General features: G+C 44.7%; 1 protein-coding gene across 2 annotated transcripts in view; it reads right to left on the reverse strand.

Moving 5' to 3' along the window:
* Window positions 1–1093: 1093 nt before the first annotated feature.
* The window catches only part of GSK3B (glycogen synthase kinase 3 beta), a 166304-nt gene continuing 146695 nt past the window's right edge, over window positions 1094–20702 (reverse strand). The window contains exons 9-12 of one of the 2 annotated variants that reach the window (XM_086618415.1): window positions 17439–17477; window positions 14824–15010; window positions 8451–8549; window positions 1094–1830 (exon numbers count right to left, since the gene is read on the reverse strand). In XM_086618415.1, the coding sequence (XP_086474541.1) occupies window positions 1763–1830; window positions 8451–8549; window positions 14824–15010; window positions 17439–17477 (393 nt within the window). In that variant the 3' untranslated portion in view covers window positions 1094–1762. The remainder of the gene's footprint in view (window positions 1831–8450; window positions 8550–14823; window positions 15011–17438; window positions 17478–20702) is intronic. The other variant, XM_086618339.1, reaches the window with a different exon arrangement.

Here is a 20702-nt window from a genome sequence, read left to right on the forward strand (position 1 = left end):
AAAGGAGGATAAGGCCGGAGCGGACACCAACCGCATGCCTACGACAAGACCAGGTCTCCAAAAGTCTCGTTTCTCATGCTGCGGCTGTGTCCGGCCGCTCACCTGACCCTTTCCCGAGGAATATTGCTTGGACTTCAGGAAGAGAGACGTGGATGCTCGCACCACACGCCGCCGCAGGGAGGAAACTCGGACCCTGAACAGAGGGACTAGAACAAGCACTCACCTCACGCTTCAGTCAGACTGTTTCACGACCGTAGACAAAATAAAAAAAGCAGTATTGTATCTATGTATACATGTATATATTTATATAATATATATACACACACACTCATATATAGCCAGCTTTCCTACACGTCAGCAGGTACAAATTACTGTCGAGAGCACTCGGATGTGCATTTTATTAATAGTCTACCAAGGTAAAAACATAATGGCGACGTGGCAACACGCATCAATAAATAGAGATCCAAAAAAGCAAGAGGTTAAAAAAAGATGAAATTAAATACAGGTTCTAGCTATGGACTTAAAATCAGAACTATCGTAGAATGTGGCATCCTGCAAGTTAAAACCGCAGTTAAAAAAAAAATATTACAAAATAAACCAGTAGACTGTTACAGTTCACATTATAAACCCTGGTGTCCTTTTCCTGTACGCACCTTGGGAAAGGGAAGCCTGTTCGAATCAAGAGCCTGCGGTGGGGAGGCGGGCAGGGAAAAACAAACAAACAAACAAAAAAAACAACCAAAAAGCTTTCCCAGTGGCCACTTTCCATCAAGTCCCTTCACACCGCCGGCCGGGCCCCTGCCCTCTCCAAGGATTTTGTTCGTCCGCTCTTCTCTGCTGAAGATGGGAGCTGCCCGGCGCCGGCCCGCGCCGCGGCGGCAGGAGCTCCGGCGGGGCCAAGGGGTGAAGCTAACCGCTCGTGCTCGTGCATGTGTGTGTATTATATTATATACAACCTGCTCGGGTAAGACTTTTCCCACAAGGAAGCTGCAGGTTTCTTCATTACTAGCATTGATTTTTAAAAGGAAAGGCTTCCCCTAGTCTTGGGCACACGGCAAACCCTCCCCCCCCCGCCCCCCCCAACCCCTGGCAACCTATTTTCCTACCACGTTGCCCGCTCCCCATACCGAGCCGGGGCAGCTCTTCAGACAACCTGGGATATGGATTCGCTGACCAGAAACACTGAGCTCTGTTGAATGACCCCTGCTAAGCTCCCGACCAAATTCAAGCTGTGCACTACATCAAAGTCCGAAACTTCACTTAAAAAGAAAATAAAAAAAGAGGTTAAAAAAAAAAAGAACTTCAGCAGAGAATGAGGTTTGGGGGGGTTTGTTTGTTTGTTTTGTTTTGCTTTTTTCCTTCCTGTTGTGAGAGGGGGCATGAGGCAAGAGTCCTGGTTCTGAAGTACACAACAGCAAACTTCCAACACGAAGATTGTCGAGGGGAGAGACACTGGTGTGTTGTATTGCTCCACTTTCCCTCCTCCCCCCACCTAGTCCCCTGCCCCGGACACCCTGCAGAGTGAGAATACAATGAAACTGGTTTGTATTTATAGATATTTTACAAGGTTAAATAAGAACAACAATAATAATAATAAAAAATTGAACACTAAAATGAACAGGTTGGTTGGTTTGTTGTTTTTTGTTTTGTTGGTTTTTTTTTTTTCCTCTTTTTAATTTTCTTTCCAAATGTGACCAGTGTTGCTGAGCAAGACTCAAATTACTGGTGATTTTTCCTGTGCAGCTGGCTGCTTGGTACCGGTTCAGGTGGAGTTGGAGGCTGATGCTGTAGCTACACTATTGGTCTGAACTCGTTCTCCTGCGTTAACATCTGCAAATGACAGGCGAGAGGAAGGGAAGAGAGAAAAAACAACCAGTATTACCTCCAAAATACAGACACATTCCCAACAACAGCTACGACATTCTCCACACGGGGAACCCCACAACTCCCACCAAGGTGCCGTTTGGTTAGGATGCTCTCCTGACTTCGGGGGGTGCAGGTGGAACAGTTTGGACTGGGAGAGGGTGGGAAGATGGTCTTTAAGCAGGACAAAGGCAAGCTGAAGGGCTGAGGGTCGCTGGCCGGCAGGCGAACACCCAGCCGGGCTCCAGCAGATTTTGCAGGACGTAACACTGCTCGTGCAGCGGGAAGTCGCCCACGTTATGTTCCAGGAACTGTCACTGCAAGACGAGGCACACGAGCATCACCAAAGCTAACGCATCAAGTGTCGGCGGCCACCGCAAGGCCTCACGTTGGTGCTGAAGTTTCACATCGTTAAGCCTTCTTGTAACAACGGCACCTGCTAATTGTGTGACAGCGCAGACAACGAGCGCGCCGAGCCTGCTTCCCTGGCACAAACAGCTTGTGTGTTCGTGTGTAACTCATGCACTTGGTGCCTCAGAAAACATCTTTCAAGTCTACTGCTTCATTCTGTGTTGCTCAACTGCAGCTGGATCTGCCACCCCCTGAACTGCTGAAGCAGACTGACATCAAGGCTGAAGCCACTAACGAGGTTTGTGCAAGCACACAGTACTGCTAGAGGATCCACTCTCTGCAGTAAATAGTCTCCAGCACCTCCTGTTCTCTGGGAGGGACAGTGCTCCACAGAGAGAAGTCACAGGATCGTGGGCACGTGTCATAGAATCACAGAATGGTTTGGGCTGGAAAGTCAAAATGCATTCCAAGAAAACGCAGGTTTGCAAAGAAATACCAAAAGGAAATTCACTGTAACTGTGTTTTCACAGGCCACACGCATGAAGTATTTTCTCTAAAAAAATTGTTCTTAGCGTCAGACGAGTTGGTAGGGGAAAGAAAAAAAACCGCACCGACTTCCTCTGGATCCATCCTATGCAGTATCTAAATAGCATGGTCACAAAAAGGAAAGGGGATGAATGGTTAAACACATAAAATACTCCACACCATAAATACAGGACGAGAAAAAGATATCAAGTGAGGTTTCTACAAGAGACCATCGTGCATTTTTCCCACTTAAGTAAGGTTAACCGCAAAGCCATCAATACTGCAATTGGAGTAAAAAAAAAAAAAAGTGAGGGTGCAGTAATACTTCTCCAGCACGGAAGAGCTCGCAAGGCAGCGCGGCTGGGCAATGCTCTGCAGTCACCTGCTATGGAAAACCTTCTCTCCTGCCACATCGACCTGACCACAGCTGGAAGTGCAGCCGTGAGCCAAGGCAATGGAATGAGTGAGAGTCGAGAGACGGGCAGCACTTGCTGAGTGACAGAGTAACACACACAGAAAACGGCAACAAAAATAGGAAATCAAACAAACAGCAGTATCCAGGAACACAAGGGACAAGTGGGAAGAGAGGAGGATGCCTATTTGAAAGGAAATGCTGAGAGGAGTGTGTGGGAAGAAAGGGAAATCCTCCTGTGGGCAGAGGATGCCAGATGACTGCGCTGAGTTTCCCATTCCCTTTCTTCTCACCTCAAATTAACCGCGACGCCTCCCTCACAAGCGGATGACCACCGTAACACAAAGCTCACGCAGTTAAAGCACCAAGGCAGCACGACAACAGGACCAATGCTATCTGGAAAGCTAGCCTGGCACGTGAGACATGCCCTCCTATGTGGAGAACTCCCCTGAAGATGCAATTCCCAAATCCCACATGCATGCAGACCAGCGATGACCACAGAAATCAAAAGTGCCCCAGCCAGCCAGGTAATAGTTTCCACACTTGAAACTCCCACTGTGCCTGTTCCAGATTCCTTTTCAGGTATGGATAAACTCCAGTTAATGCAACACCTGCCACGTCTGATGCAAGCAGTCCAGCTGCAGTCTGAGCTGCTGACAGAGGGTTTCTCTGTACATGTGCAAAAAGTGCTCGTGTTTCATGCACTGAAACGAAACGTGCCTTTTGATCTCCTACTCCTGAAGACAGTAGAGGCTGAAATTGTTATCATTACATTGCTACTGAGCAGAGGGAAAGACAAAAAGAGGAAGGGACAGAGCTATTTCTTGTAACATACATAACATATGCTTCTCTTCTATCATCACTCTACTGGGGGAGTTCCTGAGAACACATATGCCACATGTTTAAAGGGAAATAAAGCAGCTGATGCAGCCCAAGACCATTTATATGGGGCTTTTCACAACAATATACAGAAGTCCACCCAGGCTAGGACAGAGTGCAGAGTCCACCTAAGGCTGTACTGGCTCCAAATCTGCAAGGAAAGGCAGTATTTGGACATTTCAGCTTGTTCTTTGACTCCACATCAACAGAGCGTTTTGGGGACAAAGAGGGGCTTGTTCCAGCATCTCTTTGCTGAAGTGCTAGAAAAAGAGCACAGCTGGAGTATGAAGGTCTCTGGGCATTCACTTACTCCTCCTCATCAGGAGAAATCAGTACCTGGGCATAAGAGAAGAAAAGCAACATTGCTACAGCATCTGCTTTGTGAAGTGGTGGCCTGTGCCACCGTGGAAGCCCTGCTGGGGAGGGCAGCCAGGAGCTGCTTCTGCAGCTTTCTGGAACAGCACGGATGACTACACAGGAGATCGTGGCTTGAGGCCAGGGCAGACTCTTGGCCCTCAACCACCCACCTGACTGACACCTCTGCCTGCGTGGGCAAAGAAACCATGTTAGCGATAAGTGTCAGCTGCTTCCAAAACTACTTCTGAACAGAGGGCAAAAGCATCTCTCATCAATGTAGGGCACCTCCTCCAACTCAGCTTTTCCCTCTGAGGAATGCCTCAGCTTTCTCAGAGGGTTTATGACACTCCTTAGAAACCTCCCAGAAAGGAAAGATGGCGCCACACAGTTCAGAGAAAGACAGCAATGTCAACTGAGTCTGAGAAAGCCCATTAGCACTAATGACAGCATCAGCTGGTTGCATTTGTGATGCCAACAGACTGTGCTGCTTGTTTGCAAAGGTACAGAAACAAAACCACCACCAGCCTGTGGGTCCTCATGGGACAACAGAGGAGACAAGTGGAAGGAGGAGAAAAGCCCAGTTTTCCTACGGATGTGGAAATCCAGGGCTCAGGACAAAACTGGCAAGCCTGAAATTCGCAAGTTTTTACTCCTCTAGCTGTCATGGACTCTTCCCTGTGCTGAGCTTGCAGAAGCCTGAGCAAATTGCTTGACCTCTCTTCTCCCAGTTAAGGAATTAAAGTTTTCCAAAATTCCTTCAACAGGAACACCGCAAATGCATTAAATCTTATTTTATGGAGCACTGTGGTCTTTTTCAACTGCCACGCACTGGCAGGTAACACCAGCACTAATCTGTTTTGCTGCTGAAAGTCCAGGCACACCATTGCATTCGGGATTACACGGGATCAACGCAGCAGGACATCTAAGACGATGACCCCAGCATCCCTGCTGGCACAACTCCCCTGCAGATGGCAATTATGCTCTTCCCATCTTAACACCGACTAACAGAGAGGTAACTACTGCTGCTGGCTGATCCAGGAAGAAAAACATGTAGTCACACCAGCAGATACGCTTTGGGCTTGGTGTGCAGCTCCCCTCTCAGATGCTGTGGCTGCACGGCTATGAAACCATCCTCCTCCTCCTCCAGCTACATCAAGTTAGCATCCACGTGAATAAAGTTGCACTGGTGCTTTTAGTCAATGGCCAGCATAATTCGCAGAAAGCTAGCAGACCATTTCAAGCAGGGCTCAATAACTCCCCTCTTCCTTCACTTTGCTTTAGACATGCCACTAATGTCACAGAGAATGTGACACAAACGTTTGAGGTGAATTTACTCACACCCATGCAGCAAGGCTTCACACTCACGCTGCAAAGCCAGGTTCCGCTAGCACAGCGAGTCCAGCTTTACGCCTCAAGAGAAGAGAAGATTTACAACAAATACATTTTTTTAACACTCGAAAGTTACCTACAAAAATTCCATTGCATTTAAGATCACGATCCCAGGATTACTGCTGCATTGGGCTGTTGAAATCACCACTGTGAATCTACCAGTTAACAAAAATCATCTTTTCCGTAACTTTTAAAAATGCAGATGTGTGTGATACTAGTCAGCATGGGGCTAATTGCTGGCTTGATGAAACCTGCACTGTTAACGTGGTATGTTGAAAGGACAATCTCTCCATCTCTCATCACCACACCACTGCTAAGTCTCCTGACAAACATCCCCTTGATAGAATTTGGAGAAACAGATCTCATTTTTCTAGTTATTCTCTAACTATGATCCTGCCTTGGTGCAGGATAAAAAGCAGTGCTTTACACCTTGTGAAAAAGCTGAGATTCTAACACAGCTGCACACCAACATGACAGCTACGAAAACAGAGTTAACTGTCTGCAAGCAGGTAACCAAAAATTTGAACCTCGGTATCAGTTCTGCTTGCTAGAGGGAGGCAAGTGTTACACCTAAGTTGCTCTGCCCTTTGAATTTCCTGGAGAGCTACATCTTGTAGCATTATCACTGCTCCAAAAGCAGTTTCTGGACTTATACTGCTTAGTCACACGAGCAAACGTTTTGCAGAAAAGTCTCCTGCCTAACAGGAGGGTTAGGTGGGAATGTTGCTCTCCCACGCTGCTTTAAGCAGTTACTGAAGAGCTAGAAACTTACTGCTGTGGGATGTGCAGGGGGTGTAGGGAAAGAAGAGACCCCTTCCAGGAAAATCAGCATGCAAAGTGTAGCATCAGCATGCAAAGCACAACAGATAAACGTAACCTCACACAGGACCTAACCCTAAAAATCACAACTCTGACAAAATTCCCACTGTCTGTTGTGAGAACCCCATGTGAGTAGGAAACGGCAAACCAGCTGTGCTGCAGAAACCCAAAGCTGCGTGTTGCTCAATACTGAACTTAATTTCACAGCTTCTTTCCAAGCTGGAAGGATATTTTTGTTGTTTTTGAACTATAAATAAGAGGTCCTATCCCAACTCAGTGCAGTGCTTGCAAATGGGAGGTTTAAAAATGTTGCCATCAGTAAGGTAGGGTCGGTTTCGTTTTTTTCTGTTAGTATACTCCACGTTTAGGACTCAGCCTAATGCGTTTTCTCCCCACATGAACTCTTGGAAAGTGCTGTGTGAAAACAGACTTCTTAACCCCAATTAATTCCTCAAGACTTGTATCTTGGCAAAGAGAACTCCTTAAAAGGCATGAAAGGGACATTAAGTGAAACAGTGTTTTTCTGAAGGGCTTGAAATAATTGTATATGTTTGTGTTTTGTAGTTTTTTAATCACTTTTACTACTTTATCTGCTTTTTTCCTCACTTGTTTTTGAGCAACAGATGCATATAAAAGGGAAACAGAACATGACTATTTGCAAAATACTGCCAAGTGTATGAAACAAACATACTAAATTTGAAAATAGCAATTTTGCTTTTTCCCAAATTCAAAGCATGTAAATTGTACAAGCTGTAGCTTTTATTTACCGCTACTACATTTTCAGAGAGAAGCCTCATCTTTCAAACCTGGATGCATCTGTGTGTCCTGGAGTATGAAAACCGGTTCCATACAGCACTGGCTGGACCGAGCACATCAGATGTCAGGTAACTGTTCAGCACATCGACATGCAAATGCGTTCCTGCATGTTTCAAGAACACTTTTAATTAGGGATTCCCCTTATCAGCTCTCTCACACTGGGCCAACACCCTGCACCTCAAAAAGGGGTCACAGCCCTTGTCAAACGGGGCTGATGTGCGTGCACACAGGTATGAAACACACCCATTTGGCAGCTTGCCTCTGGTTGCCCAAGCCCTGAGACAGCGGCGGCTGCGCTGACTTAGGGCTGACTCAGAGGAAGAGGACCATGTACTGAATCACCTCTGCCACATCCTGCAGCACTAGGATTTTCTCTGGGAGTCTCCCAAACTGGTATTACCCAGCTTTTAAGCTTTCACTGGAAAAAGAATACAATATGGCGTGGCTACGGGCCAACAGCAAGCTTTTAAAAGGTTTCTGACAGAAACTAGAGAGCATGAGAGAGGCAAAAAAAGAAATTCACTCAGTGCTGGCCAAAAACCAAACGCATCTGCCTTGTGCCCGAAGATGACACAAGCAAACGCAGTAAGAAGCGCCTGCATCTACTTAGGTGAGGCAGTGTACACACTGACTGAACTCCCTAACCAGACTCCGAAGCGCTATTGCCTTTGGGGAAAAATCCTCTCTATCCACGTTCCATGGAGGCCACATGTACTGGAGTGAGCTGTTTCTTCTCTTCCTAGGCATCACAAACCCACGCTCCAAGTCAGTATTAATTTCAGACTGACCAACAACGAGAGGGACCAACAAACGAAACAGTCGAACGCGGAGTCTAAGTGCCTCGGGTTAGGATTTGGGCTGGTGTCCACCAGTAGCATCCAAACGACCACCTACCAAGTGCAACTTTCAGGTGATGCTCAAACGGACCCTTCCTCCCCGCTCACCCCGAGGGCCACGGTGGCTGACGGACCACGGCAGAGGGAAGGTGCCCGGGCAGGGGGGCGAGGGTGGGGAGGGAGGCAGGCAGGTGCCTTCTCACCTGAGGCCGCTGTAGCGTTTGTAGGGGTCGAAGCAGCTGCTTGGTTCCGGGCATGAGCAGGGATGAGGATCGAAGCCAGAGATGGGTTACTTGACAGTTCTGGAGGGGAAGCGGAACAAACAGAGTTAGCTCATGGTCCACAAAGAGCCTCGCATGCACGCTCAGCTCCTTGGATTCCCCCCCAGTAACGGCACCCTCAGGCAAAACGTGTGCCCGTACAGCCAACGGTCGCATTATGGTTCCTTCTTTGCCCACCAGCGAGAGGAAACCACAGCGATATTCGGCAGGGCGGTCTCCTGAGCACAGCTGTCAAAACTACAAGTAGTGGTGTAAGGGAATTAATTCCTAGAGAAAGACAGCAGCTTGGGAGTTAGCAAAGAACCAGCCAAGCCTGTTTCTTATCAACAGCCTGATAATGCTGCTTCCTTCTGAGCACTGGAAGGATCTCCTTCCCAAATCCACTTGCAACCAGTTTCCAGAAGAAGGCTGATAACAGTGGTGCTGCTTTAGGCATTGGTTCAGCAAGCAAGCAGCTGTCACAGTTGCTCCAAGAGCTTCAGGGATTCAGTTCTTTGGCTCACTCAAGCATCTCTTTCTCAAGGACCCAGGAACCCAAGACCGATCTCTCACAGCAGTCTCCTTGAGCAAGGTCAAGAAGGTGACATCTCCTCCAAAAGCACAGGGAAAGGCAAAAGGAGTCAGTTTGCCGGACAATTTAAACGGACAACAAAATGACACAACCATTCTTTCTGAAGATTTAACCAAGTTAAGAATAGTCATGTTTTTTAGACTCCAAATCTAATACAGCTTCACTGTGTACCAGAATGAGAAACAGGCATCTTACAGCCACAACTGTGGGAGGATTAAGAGCAACACATTGCCAACAAATAATATTCTGGAACCCTTTCAAGAGAATCTAGTGCCTCACAGAAGGTGGGACTGAGCCGAGACAAGACAGGTCCTGTTTGCTTCAGAAACAGGAGTGAGTGACTGTCTCTTGAGAAAGCAACATCCAGTGAAAAGGATGTGAGCAGTCACCTCATGGAAGGCGACTGATGATTTTTGGAGCTCCAGGAGGTCATCTGGAGGAGAAAATGAGAATAAACAGCTTTTTACATGAGACCTCCAGAGAGCAAGGGCTGTACAGAAACCAGTCCAAATCACACCACGGGTTCAGTAAGGTGGTTTTGTACACATTCTTAAATTATTTGGGCTCATTTTTAAGAGCTTATTGCTTTTCTTTAACACAAGCTTTAAACTTAGGGCCTAAAGGAATCAGTAGTCTACTTGCTGATTTTTTTTTTCCATTAAGTTACATTAAGTTTCTTTACGGCTAGGAGGGCAAGATGCAGAAGACTCTCACCTGCCTACAAGCCTACTATTACTACACATTTTGAGACTGCCTTTCAGCACTTATGAGCACAAGCTCCAGTCCAGAATCAAACAGAAGTTGCTACCTTACCTCCAACCCATCCAGTCTATCCAGTAATACTGCAATGAGGCCTCAGCAGACCTAGCTTGTCCTTCTAGAAAGCCTCAATACTCACAGCATTTGTACACATACTAATCCTTAAATTCATGTGGGAATAATTCACAATTCATAGAATCATGGAACGGTTTGGGTTGGAAGGGACCTCAAAGATCATCTAGTTCCAACCCCCCTGCCATGGGCAGGGACACCCTCCACTACACCAGGTTGCTCAAAGCCCCATCCAACCTGGCCTTGGGATGGGGCATCTACAATTCATGTATTCGTAATAGAATTCAGAATTCTTAAGTCTCCATTTTAAATGGAAAACTACATGGAAGAAACATGAATCCTCAAGTGTCAAAGCTGAATATCAGTGATAAACCTATACTTTAATACTATCTTGGGTATTAGCTGCTCTGTGCTAGAAAATGTTGCTCCTTTAGTATTTTTTCCAAAGCTATTTCTCAAATTTGTTATTACTGGGAATCTGCTGTTTACCTCGCGCTCTTAAATCCCCGCATTATTTTCTGCTCATCGCTGGCAGCAATATGGGGCTGTGACTCAAACAAAAGCAGAGCTAACACGTCAAGGTAACCAAACAACATTTGCTGCCTTCCTGCGCTACGTGCTGCCTCGAGGATGCAGCTACAGCACCAGCTGATCCAACAGAACACCCCTCATCCTCGTTCCTCCCATACGTTCACCCAATGCTGCCGGAACACCTCCTTCCACAGCACCAACTATGGCAAGTAAACTGTGTTTCGTTGTTTTTAAGGCAAGGAACTTGCATTGAGGCCAGAAGATTGATCTTGGTCCCTTCTTCTCAAACCCCACATTTTCTTTCTTGGTATGCAGTTTCTTAAATTCAGCATGCTCTGAATCCGTCTTGACGCGTCACTTAGAGGAGTAGGTCAATTCAGACAAGAAATAACCACAGTAAATTGAAGTCTTTTGGCTGAAGTGTAACAGCAGCTTCGCTGGAGAGCTTGTTTGAGTTTTTGTTCTACCGTATTTTTGCAGCTATCCTGTCTGTAAGGATGAGACATGTCAATATCGAGGAAAAGGCCTGACCTGTGGTATCTGCAGTCTACAAAGTGTCAAGAACCTCTGTTGTCAGTGATTTCCATCACAGTATTTGGACAAGCTGTTGAACTGTAGCCTGTTTATCTAAATCAAACTTGCAACTCAAGGCTGGGTTAATTATAGAATCACAGAATGGTTTGGGTTGAAAGGGACCTCAAAGACCAACTAGTTCCAACCCCCCTGCCATGGGCAGGGACACCAATGTCACAACCAATATTGTTGCAAGAAGGTACTGCAAACAAGGCAATCCAAAGTTTTCAATATCATGATGTGAACAGAGCAGCTATCCCAACCCACTTATGAGAGCCAACTCCCGTTCACATCAGCTGGGAGAAGACCTTTCTCCTGATTAAACCATGCCATCTGCAGCCAGTTTACATCTCCAATAAGGAGCAGGAATGAAAACGTCCAGTTTGAGTAGAACACTGCATCGTCTTCATTCCCCAAACACAAGAAAACGCTTGGCATTGAGAAACAGTGGAGCGGTCTTTTTGAGTATTGTTACATTTGATCTGTCAACACTTCCAGAATCCTCGGGAAAAATTAGTCTTGTGTCATGTCTGCTTTGTCATAATCACAAACTTTCCATGTAACTAAAGTTATTCCAGCAGCTTCTCCTCAATCTAGAAGTGTCCTGGAAGCAGCACAAGTTTCATAGTTTTCTTTTCTCCACATGCCCTGAGCAGAAATACTCTGTCTAAAAAAAAAACCACCTAGATGGCACTCAAATGGTCACACCAAGGATTTCTGGTCACGTTGAAACAGTTTGGTTAGAAATGAAGAAGTTTTTATATATATATAAAAAAATGTATTTTATATTTATATATAGTGTGTATATATATATATATTACACACATGTATATAAAATCTTTTTTTTAAAGGTCATGAGCCAGGCTCATTAAAAAAAAGAAAACACAACAAACAAAGAAAAAACCCCAAACAAATAAAAAAAACCCAAAAAACCAAACAGAAAACCCCCAAAGTTTAGCAAAAAAGTAATTTGTCACTGAGAAGCATGATAACCATTCCTAAGTGCTGAATCACAGAAGAATTTCCAGTCTTTAATGGCCAAAATGGAGTGACAGTAATATTTGTGACCCAGCACAGTCATCGATGTGTTACAAGAAGTTTAGGAAATGGCAGGCATTTCGCAGATTGTTTGAAAATCCAGCTTCTAAGAGAAAAAATGCTTCCTGTGCTTTCTGTCTTAGAGGTCTAACAGGCACTGAACTGCAGCTCTGTGGCTAGTGGAGATACCTCCTTGGCCAAAATAATTTTTTCAAACACCCAATCAGTGTATAACATTTGTTTAAATACTACGAGAAACTTACAGGCAAGACATTAAGAATGACCAGATATCACCTCTACGATAAAACAAGCACCTATATGCCCCACAACTACTGCTGGCAGCCAAAGACCATGACCTTTATCTTCCGTACACTCTCACTGCTTTTCTTCTTGACTCTGTTTGAGCAGCATTAAGTGCCCAGATCAGCAGATCTGGTATGACGCTTAGATTCTTTCTCAAAAATCAATCCAATGAATTAATGGTTAGATTTATGTTGTTATTTGTAACAGTTTTGCCTTCAAGCCTTCTGCAGCTACCTCCTACTTCATGGGTTTCAGGCAACTGGATATAGCCAAATAAAACACTTCTAAAACTTAATATTGCCTGTTGAAAACAAAAGGATGCCTTTCATCACTTTTTAAATTACCACAGATGACTAAACATGAGTCATCATCTGATTTCCAATGACCTGATCTATTTCCCAGTTAGGATTTCTGCTCCGGACTAGCCAATTTGATGGGACCTCGCACAGTCTGGCTAAAGACTTTCTTCTCCTGGCACTGCAGTCACAGGAGAAGAAAAAGCTTCTTGTGTATCTTGAGGTTGTAATCAGGACTGCTGCTAGACAAGACTCACTGCTGCACATTTATTAATTGCAAAGGTCTTAAAATTACCGTGCTAAGCAACGGATGTATTTATTTTAAAAAAACTCTGGTTATTTTTTTGAGTTTGGCTGCTCACCTGCAACAGGGCTCATTTGGAAATTCATTAATGACTAGCTTCTGTTCTGCCTTCCCTTTTTAGATGGCAAAACTGGCACCTGCCTATGACAGAAACCTGCTTTTTTGAATCTTAATGAAATCGCTCTACTGGAACTGATTTCTCGTGCCATTCCCACGAGTCACTGTACAAGGGGAGGAGCACATCAGCTCCTCAGGACGGTAAAAGAGGAACTTTAAATTTGCTTGAGCATTAGGGTAGCTTACCCAGCAGCTCCCACACTGCCTCGGGGGGAAACCAGGGACACATTCCCAATACATACATTTATTTTTCCTCTAAAGATTTTTAAAAAGACTCACTACAGAGCTTTCCAAGCCTTTTTAAAATCCTGTTTTCATGTAGTAGATAGGCCCAATCGTAACATCATTGAGAAACAATTAGTAAGAAATACTTTCAACAAGAACAGGAGTGAAGCTGTTTTAAGATACTGGGATCAAAAATAGCTTAGCTACTGAAGATGGCCTTAGAGTGGGAAGAAAAGGCAATTCATGACTATGGCAACAACGAAGGACCTGTAACATAACTACTACATTTGTAACAACAGACGCAGGAATCAGCACAGAGGATAGTGACCTGGAAACACAAGTTATTTTCTTGAACATTTTAAGGTGTTCGTGCTTCAGAAATGTTTTGGTATATTCAGTATATCTACCTTCTGCCAGGGAGCCACTCAAAGCAAGTTAAAAGTTTATTTCCAAGGAGCTTAAAATAACTACTTTGTACAGACACAAAGTTTTTTTTTTTTTTGCCCCTCTCTCCCTCAGCTTTTTTTTTTTTTTTTTTTTTTTTAGATAAAACGGCTCCACATGTTGAAGGAGAGGACTCTTGTTTCACATTTTGGCAGACAGGTACTGCATGCACTAAAGAGTCTGAAAAATTACATTGATGCTAACTAAGCCAAAAGGTGTTTTAGACTTTCAACAAAAAACTCACACAGATCTATTCTTGCTCAAAGGGTGAGAATTGGCAGCTAATCATTAAAAAAAAAAAAAGTGCTGCGAAATTAATTACTAGCATATTTGTACGCCACGCTTCTCACATTCTCTGTCTTGGCAGGCAAAAACTGTTCTAGGGGGGACATCAGTTTTACGTTTCTGACTTCTGTAGAAAAAAAGACATGAATGGTTTTAAAATTTGATACCAGTCTGGCTTCAACTAAAAAAGTTAGTTGTCCGTCATTTTTACAGTTTCTAAAAGACTGAGTCAACGTTATGCCAGATACACTGGCATATAAAATGTGTACAGCATATAAAATCTGGACACTAAAGGCTCTACATTTATCTCGCATCCAGAACCAAAACAGGCAGCAACACTAAAAACCTCCCTGCCAAACCTCGTATGCATTACCCCTTGCTATGGCATTTCAGGTCTGAAAGAGTAGGATCATCTCCAAAACGATAATCTGAACTCCCACAGTCCACTGACTGTGATATTTCACACAAAACCATCAGCTAGGCTGCAGACGTTGGACTGCAGACGTCAGCCTTCTTGATGCAATCCGACAGTATTGCATCAGTCCCCTGTGCTCAATTTGAATCGGAGGCACCAGGCATTTGAAAATCCCACGACCCATTTCTCCAAGTCCTTTTCCTCTCTCTTTGAAATAAGCTGGTTGTGCAATCACTTCATAACCTTAGTCCTGCTAGGAGACTTTTTACTTTTGAGGGAGTGACACCTGCGTAACAGCAAACATTTATTCCGGTGCTTCATCCTCTACAGATGAACAGGATCCTTCAACGCTCACAGGCTACCTTGAGTGGTGAAATTGAAGAGTGCAGGTTTCTCTCGCCCATTTGGTAACTTGACATTTGGGTCCCGTAGTTCATCGAAGAAAGAGTGTGCACAGGCCTCCAGGGGAGTCAGGCGGGCAGTGGGGGTGTACTCCAACAGACGGCTACATAGCGCAATCGCTTCTGGTGGAGTGCGGGGCCGGAAGACCTAAAACAAAAAAAAATACAAGCAAGGAGAAACAGGTTGTCTGGGCATGTTTCTTTTCTTTGCTGACCAGAAGCAAGTCAGAGCAATTAAACCTCTCGTTGCCCAACAAGCTGGAACAAACTCGTGGTTTGTGCTAATCAAAGTCCTCCAGTAAGGATGGGGAAAATCCAGTTCCTGGGGTTGAGAAAGGGTTAATTGCAACGTCTTGCAGTAGAGTGAAGGTGCAATGCCAGCAAGAGACTTCATGAGAGCGCACTCAGAAAAAACAACTTTAAGAATGAAGGGGAAACTCATTCAAAAATCGTGACAAACACACACAGGTGCTACCAGCCATGCATATGGGGTGAAGGTGGGAAGGAGGGTTCAAATGAGCAGGATTCACTGAATGTAAAAATTGAATACGGCCCCGCTACAGTTTTGGGTTGTTTTTTTATTTTTGGCTAGCGAATGAAGTCTTACTAACATGGACTTCTGCAGGCAGGCAGGTCAGATTGTTGCTATGGAGGCTGCTGTTCAGCTTTGGAGAACAACAAGGAAAGCAAGGGTGGGGTGCAGGAAACGTCTAGCTCTCATTTGCAAGTAACTCCTTCTGTGTCCTTATTCTGGCAAGTCATTCCCCTAAGTTTATTGGGATAATTCCTGCACATTTGGTATTTTTAAGGACAGCTGAAAGTTGTGTCAAGAGAACCAACTATTTTACTCTACAGATTTTTACCTTAAGCAGTTACAAAAAGGAGCTCTTCACTGCAGCTTTGTTTTAAACCTCTGGGAACGGTACTACCCACAGCTAATCACACCCCCATCCTCCTTTCTCATTATATCAAAAGCAAAACATGAGTTAATCATGTACATGACCTGGATGGCCTCCTCCAGCACTCGTCCCTCGCTATGCTGCAGGTGATACGCAGGCTGGGGGAAAGGGAGTGGGGCTGGCTGCGAGTGTTAAGCTCTGGTGCCGGCATTTTTGGTAAAAATTGAGCTAATCCAAAATGCTTTTGCACCAGTGCAGGTGAACCCAAGCCAGGCAGCACCAAAGAGGGAGAAGGAAAAAAAAAAACAAAAACCCACAAACAAACAAAAAAAAAACCCCAGTGCATGACATGCTACTTAATTGCAGATGTGGAACTTGCACAGGCACTCCTGGAGTAGGTTTGAAACCTCAGACATATGCTCTCGGGAATGAGAATCAAACACAAACGCTAAGTTCTCCAGGGACTGGAATTTTATCCCACTGGTGCCCAGCCAGCTCCGGAGCACGCGGGTTTGCTGCAGTGCGTGCTGTATTAACTCACTGGTATGGCAGGGAATCCTGACTCGGGGAGTCAAAGAGCACAACTTATTTTTACCACTGGCTTACTGCAAAACTAACCAAAAAAGTTCTCTCACGAGGCCTGTGATGACAAAAGGAAAAGGCTGTAGCTTCACGCTGCCGGCAGAGAACTGCTGCTGCCCACCATGCCGTGAGCACGCGGTTCCGAGGGGCGGCAGGAGCGGCTCCGTGCCCGCTGTCTGCGGAGCTCGGACTGACGACCGTGGTGCCCAGTGGGTGCAAGTACTGCTCCCAAGTCATGGCCTGACCAGAACAAAACCTAAAACTGTCTCCAATTAAGGAAAAAACCCCCCAAAACAAACCAGCTCTTTATTTTTTTTTTTTGTACCCCAGGATAAGTAGCACAACTGAGTGTGTCTTGGGGTAGATCCACAGAAGTGAAGTCACTTGATAGTGGAGGGTGTCCCTGCCGTGGCAGGGGGGTTGGAACTAGATGATCTTTGAGGTCCCTTTCAACCCAAACTGTTCTAGAATTCTATATTTAACATGGAGTCTGCCTCACACACCTTCCCACAGGTGATTTAACAGCCCTGATTTACCCCGGCTTGAAGCTGAAGTACTTCACTTTAGCTGTGTTTTTCCCCCAGGACAGCTCGCCTATCAGATTTTAAAAAGAAAAAAAATATTTTTTTTTTATCCTTCAGGCAAAGACGACAAGCCCTTATTTTGAGCAAATTAGGAGGCAGACAGTCACAAATCTGCCATCTGTAAAAGGAGTGCTCTTACTGTCCACTGTCAACTCGCTGATTTTCATGTCGGTGAAACCTTAACACCTGTTTCCTAAAACGTGTTGAGAACTTCTCAGCCTGCCTTTGGACCAGAAATTAGTTCCTTGCAGTAGGCAGTTCCTGAAGTCTGCCCTAACTGCTTGGAACCAGGGAAGGGAAAAATAAAAAATACATTGGAAAAATACACTTCCCCTGCAAAGAGCAGTGACCAGCACACAAAGTGTCCATTTTGTCTCCATCACCTTGCGTTACAACGTTCGGCTGACTGCTGCCTCAAGGAACTCAAATATTCCACTTCTAACATTTCTCTCTTTTTTTTTTTTTTGCCAAGGCTAGGCCTAGTAATTTGAAAAAATGTTTAAGTACATACCCGTACTCCTGAGGTGAAATGTCCTGTTCCTGACGAGTCCTAAAGATGATAATGCAGTGAAATAATCCAAACAGGGGGAGTCAATCCAAAAGAGAATAGTCCAGCAAGGAAAAATATAGCCAATATTATAAGAAATCCATGGTGTGGGGGACATAGAAAATGTTTATACAATTAGAAACTTTAAACATCAGTCTCCATAGCAGCAAGCCCAACTTCACCACAGTGTATGCCAAAAAAATTGATTGTGCAATGGTGAGGCATAGTATAGAAACATTTCTATATTAAATTTATGTTCCAATGCCAGTGCATTTACTAAAAAAATAAAAAAAATCGAAATCAAAACTTGAACTAAAAGGGTAATTGAAATTTCCATCACAAAGAATTTTCAGTCCTTGGTCCTGGATAGAAACGTCCACAGACAATGGGGCCAGATTAGTTTGTCCCCAAAGGTGCATCCCACTTGTAAATCTGTCCCAGAGACACAGCATAAACTTTTTGGGTTGTTTTGTTTTGTTTTGTTTCCCCCAAAAAACCAAACCCCTAGCAATTTATAATTTGTGCTGAAGAGAAAGTAAAAATTCGAGATCTGTACTTCCAATTTGGATGCTTTCAATTTGCATGAGCTACGAGTGCCTCAGGCCGCCGCGGATTATTCTCCATTTTGGATTGACTTCCCCCGCCACTGGATTTTGTTTGCTGGCGTTATCTCTTTAGGATTCTTCAGGAACTGGACGTACCACCTCAGGAGTGCGGGTATGGACTGAATTTCTCTCTATTGCGGGTTTATTCCCCCTCATACCCATCGCACCCGTTACCTAAGAATTTTTTTCCCCCCTCAATTTGTCCCCTCCCGCCTCCCTTTGGAATAACGCCCTAAGAAATACAAGCGAAAACCCCTGCCATCTTTTAGCTCTTCCCATTCAACGCAGTTCCACCGGGAAAGCTGCACGATTCGCCCACCGAGAACTACATGAGTGGCTGCTGACCGTGGCAACGGGTCCGCCGGCGCTTCCGTGCCATGGGGCGCCCGCCAAGGCGATGCCGGGCGGCGCTCCATGGTGGGAAGGGGTGGGAGGACGGACAGACGGTGGGACTTGTGAGCCCTGAAGGCCCTCGTGCGTACGGCTCAGCAAGAGGTTAAGGTCTCTGTAGTTCTCAGTGAGGGAATCGGTTTAGTAAATAATCCGCGGATTATTTTTAGTCTGCGGACTAAAATTTAGTGCACGGACTAAAATCCGGCCCAACGGAGCAAAGTCTGTCTTGGTCTAAAATACATCTGGGTGAAAGCAAAAGGAAAAAAAAAATTAAAAAAAAGAAAGAAAAAAGGAGAAAGAAAAAAAAAGGAAAAAAGCTAAGTGCACAAAGTAAAGTGTTTGGGCAGACTAACATTTAGTATGCAGACTAAATATGGCCGGGCAAAAGGCACAGCAATTCCACAAACGAAAAACAAAAATAAAACACTGACAGGAACTTTTAAAGCAATCAAATACTACCCCACCGGCGCAGCAATTCATTTTTCTAAAATGAAACAAGACCTTGTGTAAGGCTATTTGTCCACAGGAGGGACCGAAGGCTCAAGTTTTCATTTTAAAAAATGAACCTGTTTTGGAGATAAACAAATGCAAAAAAAAAAGGATTTACATACAATATTCTTCAAGGAAAATTTGCACTTGCATAACTCAAAACCTCTTGTTTCTGCAAAGCAAATGAATTTCAGGCTGAGACCCAGGTCACTGTTTTTTTTATTTGTTTGGGGTTTTTTTTGGATGAGTTACAAAAATCTCTGAATGGTCATGTCAAATGGAAATGCCGACTCATCCAAAACTACAGCTTTTGGTGCCTTTGGGTTCCCACCACCCCACTCCAGATCCCAATAAATCTATACCTCACCAAAAAGCTGAGGGACCAGTGCAAGTCCTTTCTTTGTTCAGGCATGCTGGTGATGCTCAAATGCCGACAGACCGTAACAGCTAGACAGCAAGGCAGACACACTCCTCTCTCCGTTCTGAGTTACGCTGCCATCAATGCGAATTTTCTCACATTACTCTCCCTGCATTTTTCTGGAACTACCACGATCTTCACCATTTCAAAAATGACTGCCAGGCTTAAATGGCCCCGGTGCACTATGGGGCTCTCATCCCCAAGTGACTTTAATTTACATGAAGTCTGTGCACTAGTAAAGAGGTCGCATTTTATCTTACTAATTTGAAATAGTTCCTACCAGGTTAGCCGAGTTCATGCCCCTTCTGAATTTTTTTTTTTTTTTTTTTTTTTTGCGTGCATGGAAAGAGGGAAGAAAAAGGATGGAAAGCACAGTGTTATCCTATTTCACTTCACTCACATCAGCATTCAGCTCTCAAATAAAACCACACAGGGCAAGAGCTAAGCATTGTTTTAACAGAATGGTTGCTCTGACTTTCAGTTCATTGGCATTCTTCAAACAGACTTTCCATGCACAACACAGCTCCGTTGTCGAGGTCTAATTAAGCCCCGAAGCCAAAGCTTCCCAATGTTACACCAAGGTGCTCTTCTAGCCAGTGTGTATTAAAAGACATGACTTCATGCTATCAACCACTGTGCGTTTTGCATGCAGATTGTGAACACCGCTCGCACGCTGCACTCCCTAAGAGAGCAGAGGCTTGTGAAAATGATATCTGTTGCTAACGCATCAAGTTTGTGACACCACGGTTAAAAATTTCCTCACCAGTCTCAGAGACTCATGTGCTTTGCCAAGAACCACCCACACCACCGATTCAGGCTGACAGTCTGTGCACATCTCCTTGCAGTTTGTAAGCACGTTTTTGATGGCACACGAATATTAGGTAAGAGAGAAAACTCCCCCCTTCAACCAAAAGCTTGTACTGTTTACAAGCCATCAAAGTTGTCAGATGCAGGACACGACCCTCTTCTAATCAACTTTTAAAAAATGCAATGGCACAATACGAGTACCACAACTTTACGACATGAAGCGGTATTTTGATCGGGCAAGTTTAATGTAACAAGCCTTATGATAAACATGACACATTCAGAAACACAAAAGGAGAGGGAAGAGACACACGCAAGAGCACAACGTTTGCCCTGAGCTCCACCCGACACAAGGACACCCAAAGCTGCGGCTGAAGCCCTGCCCTTGGGACCAGTCTTGTTCCATGTGCCTGAGAACTTTGGAATGGGACTTCTGAAATACGCTGTTTGGGTATTTTGAAGTGCATAGAACTCATGTGATACAAATGAAGATTAAAAAGTCCACCACCAAAGAGGGAA

This window comes from Tauraco erythrolophus, chromosome 1 (genome assembly GCF_009769465.1).
Source record: "Tauraco erythrolophus isolate bTauEry1 chromosome 1, bTauEry1.pri, whole genome shotgun sequence".
In the NCBI taxonomy this organism is placed as follows: Eukaryota; Metazoa; Chordata; class Aves; order Musophagiformes; family Musophagidae; genus Tauraco; species Tauraco erythrolophus.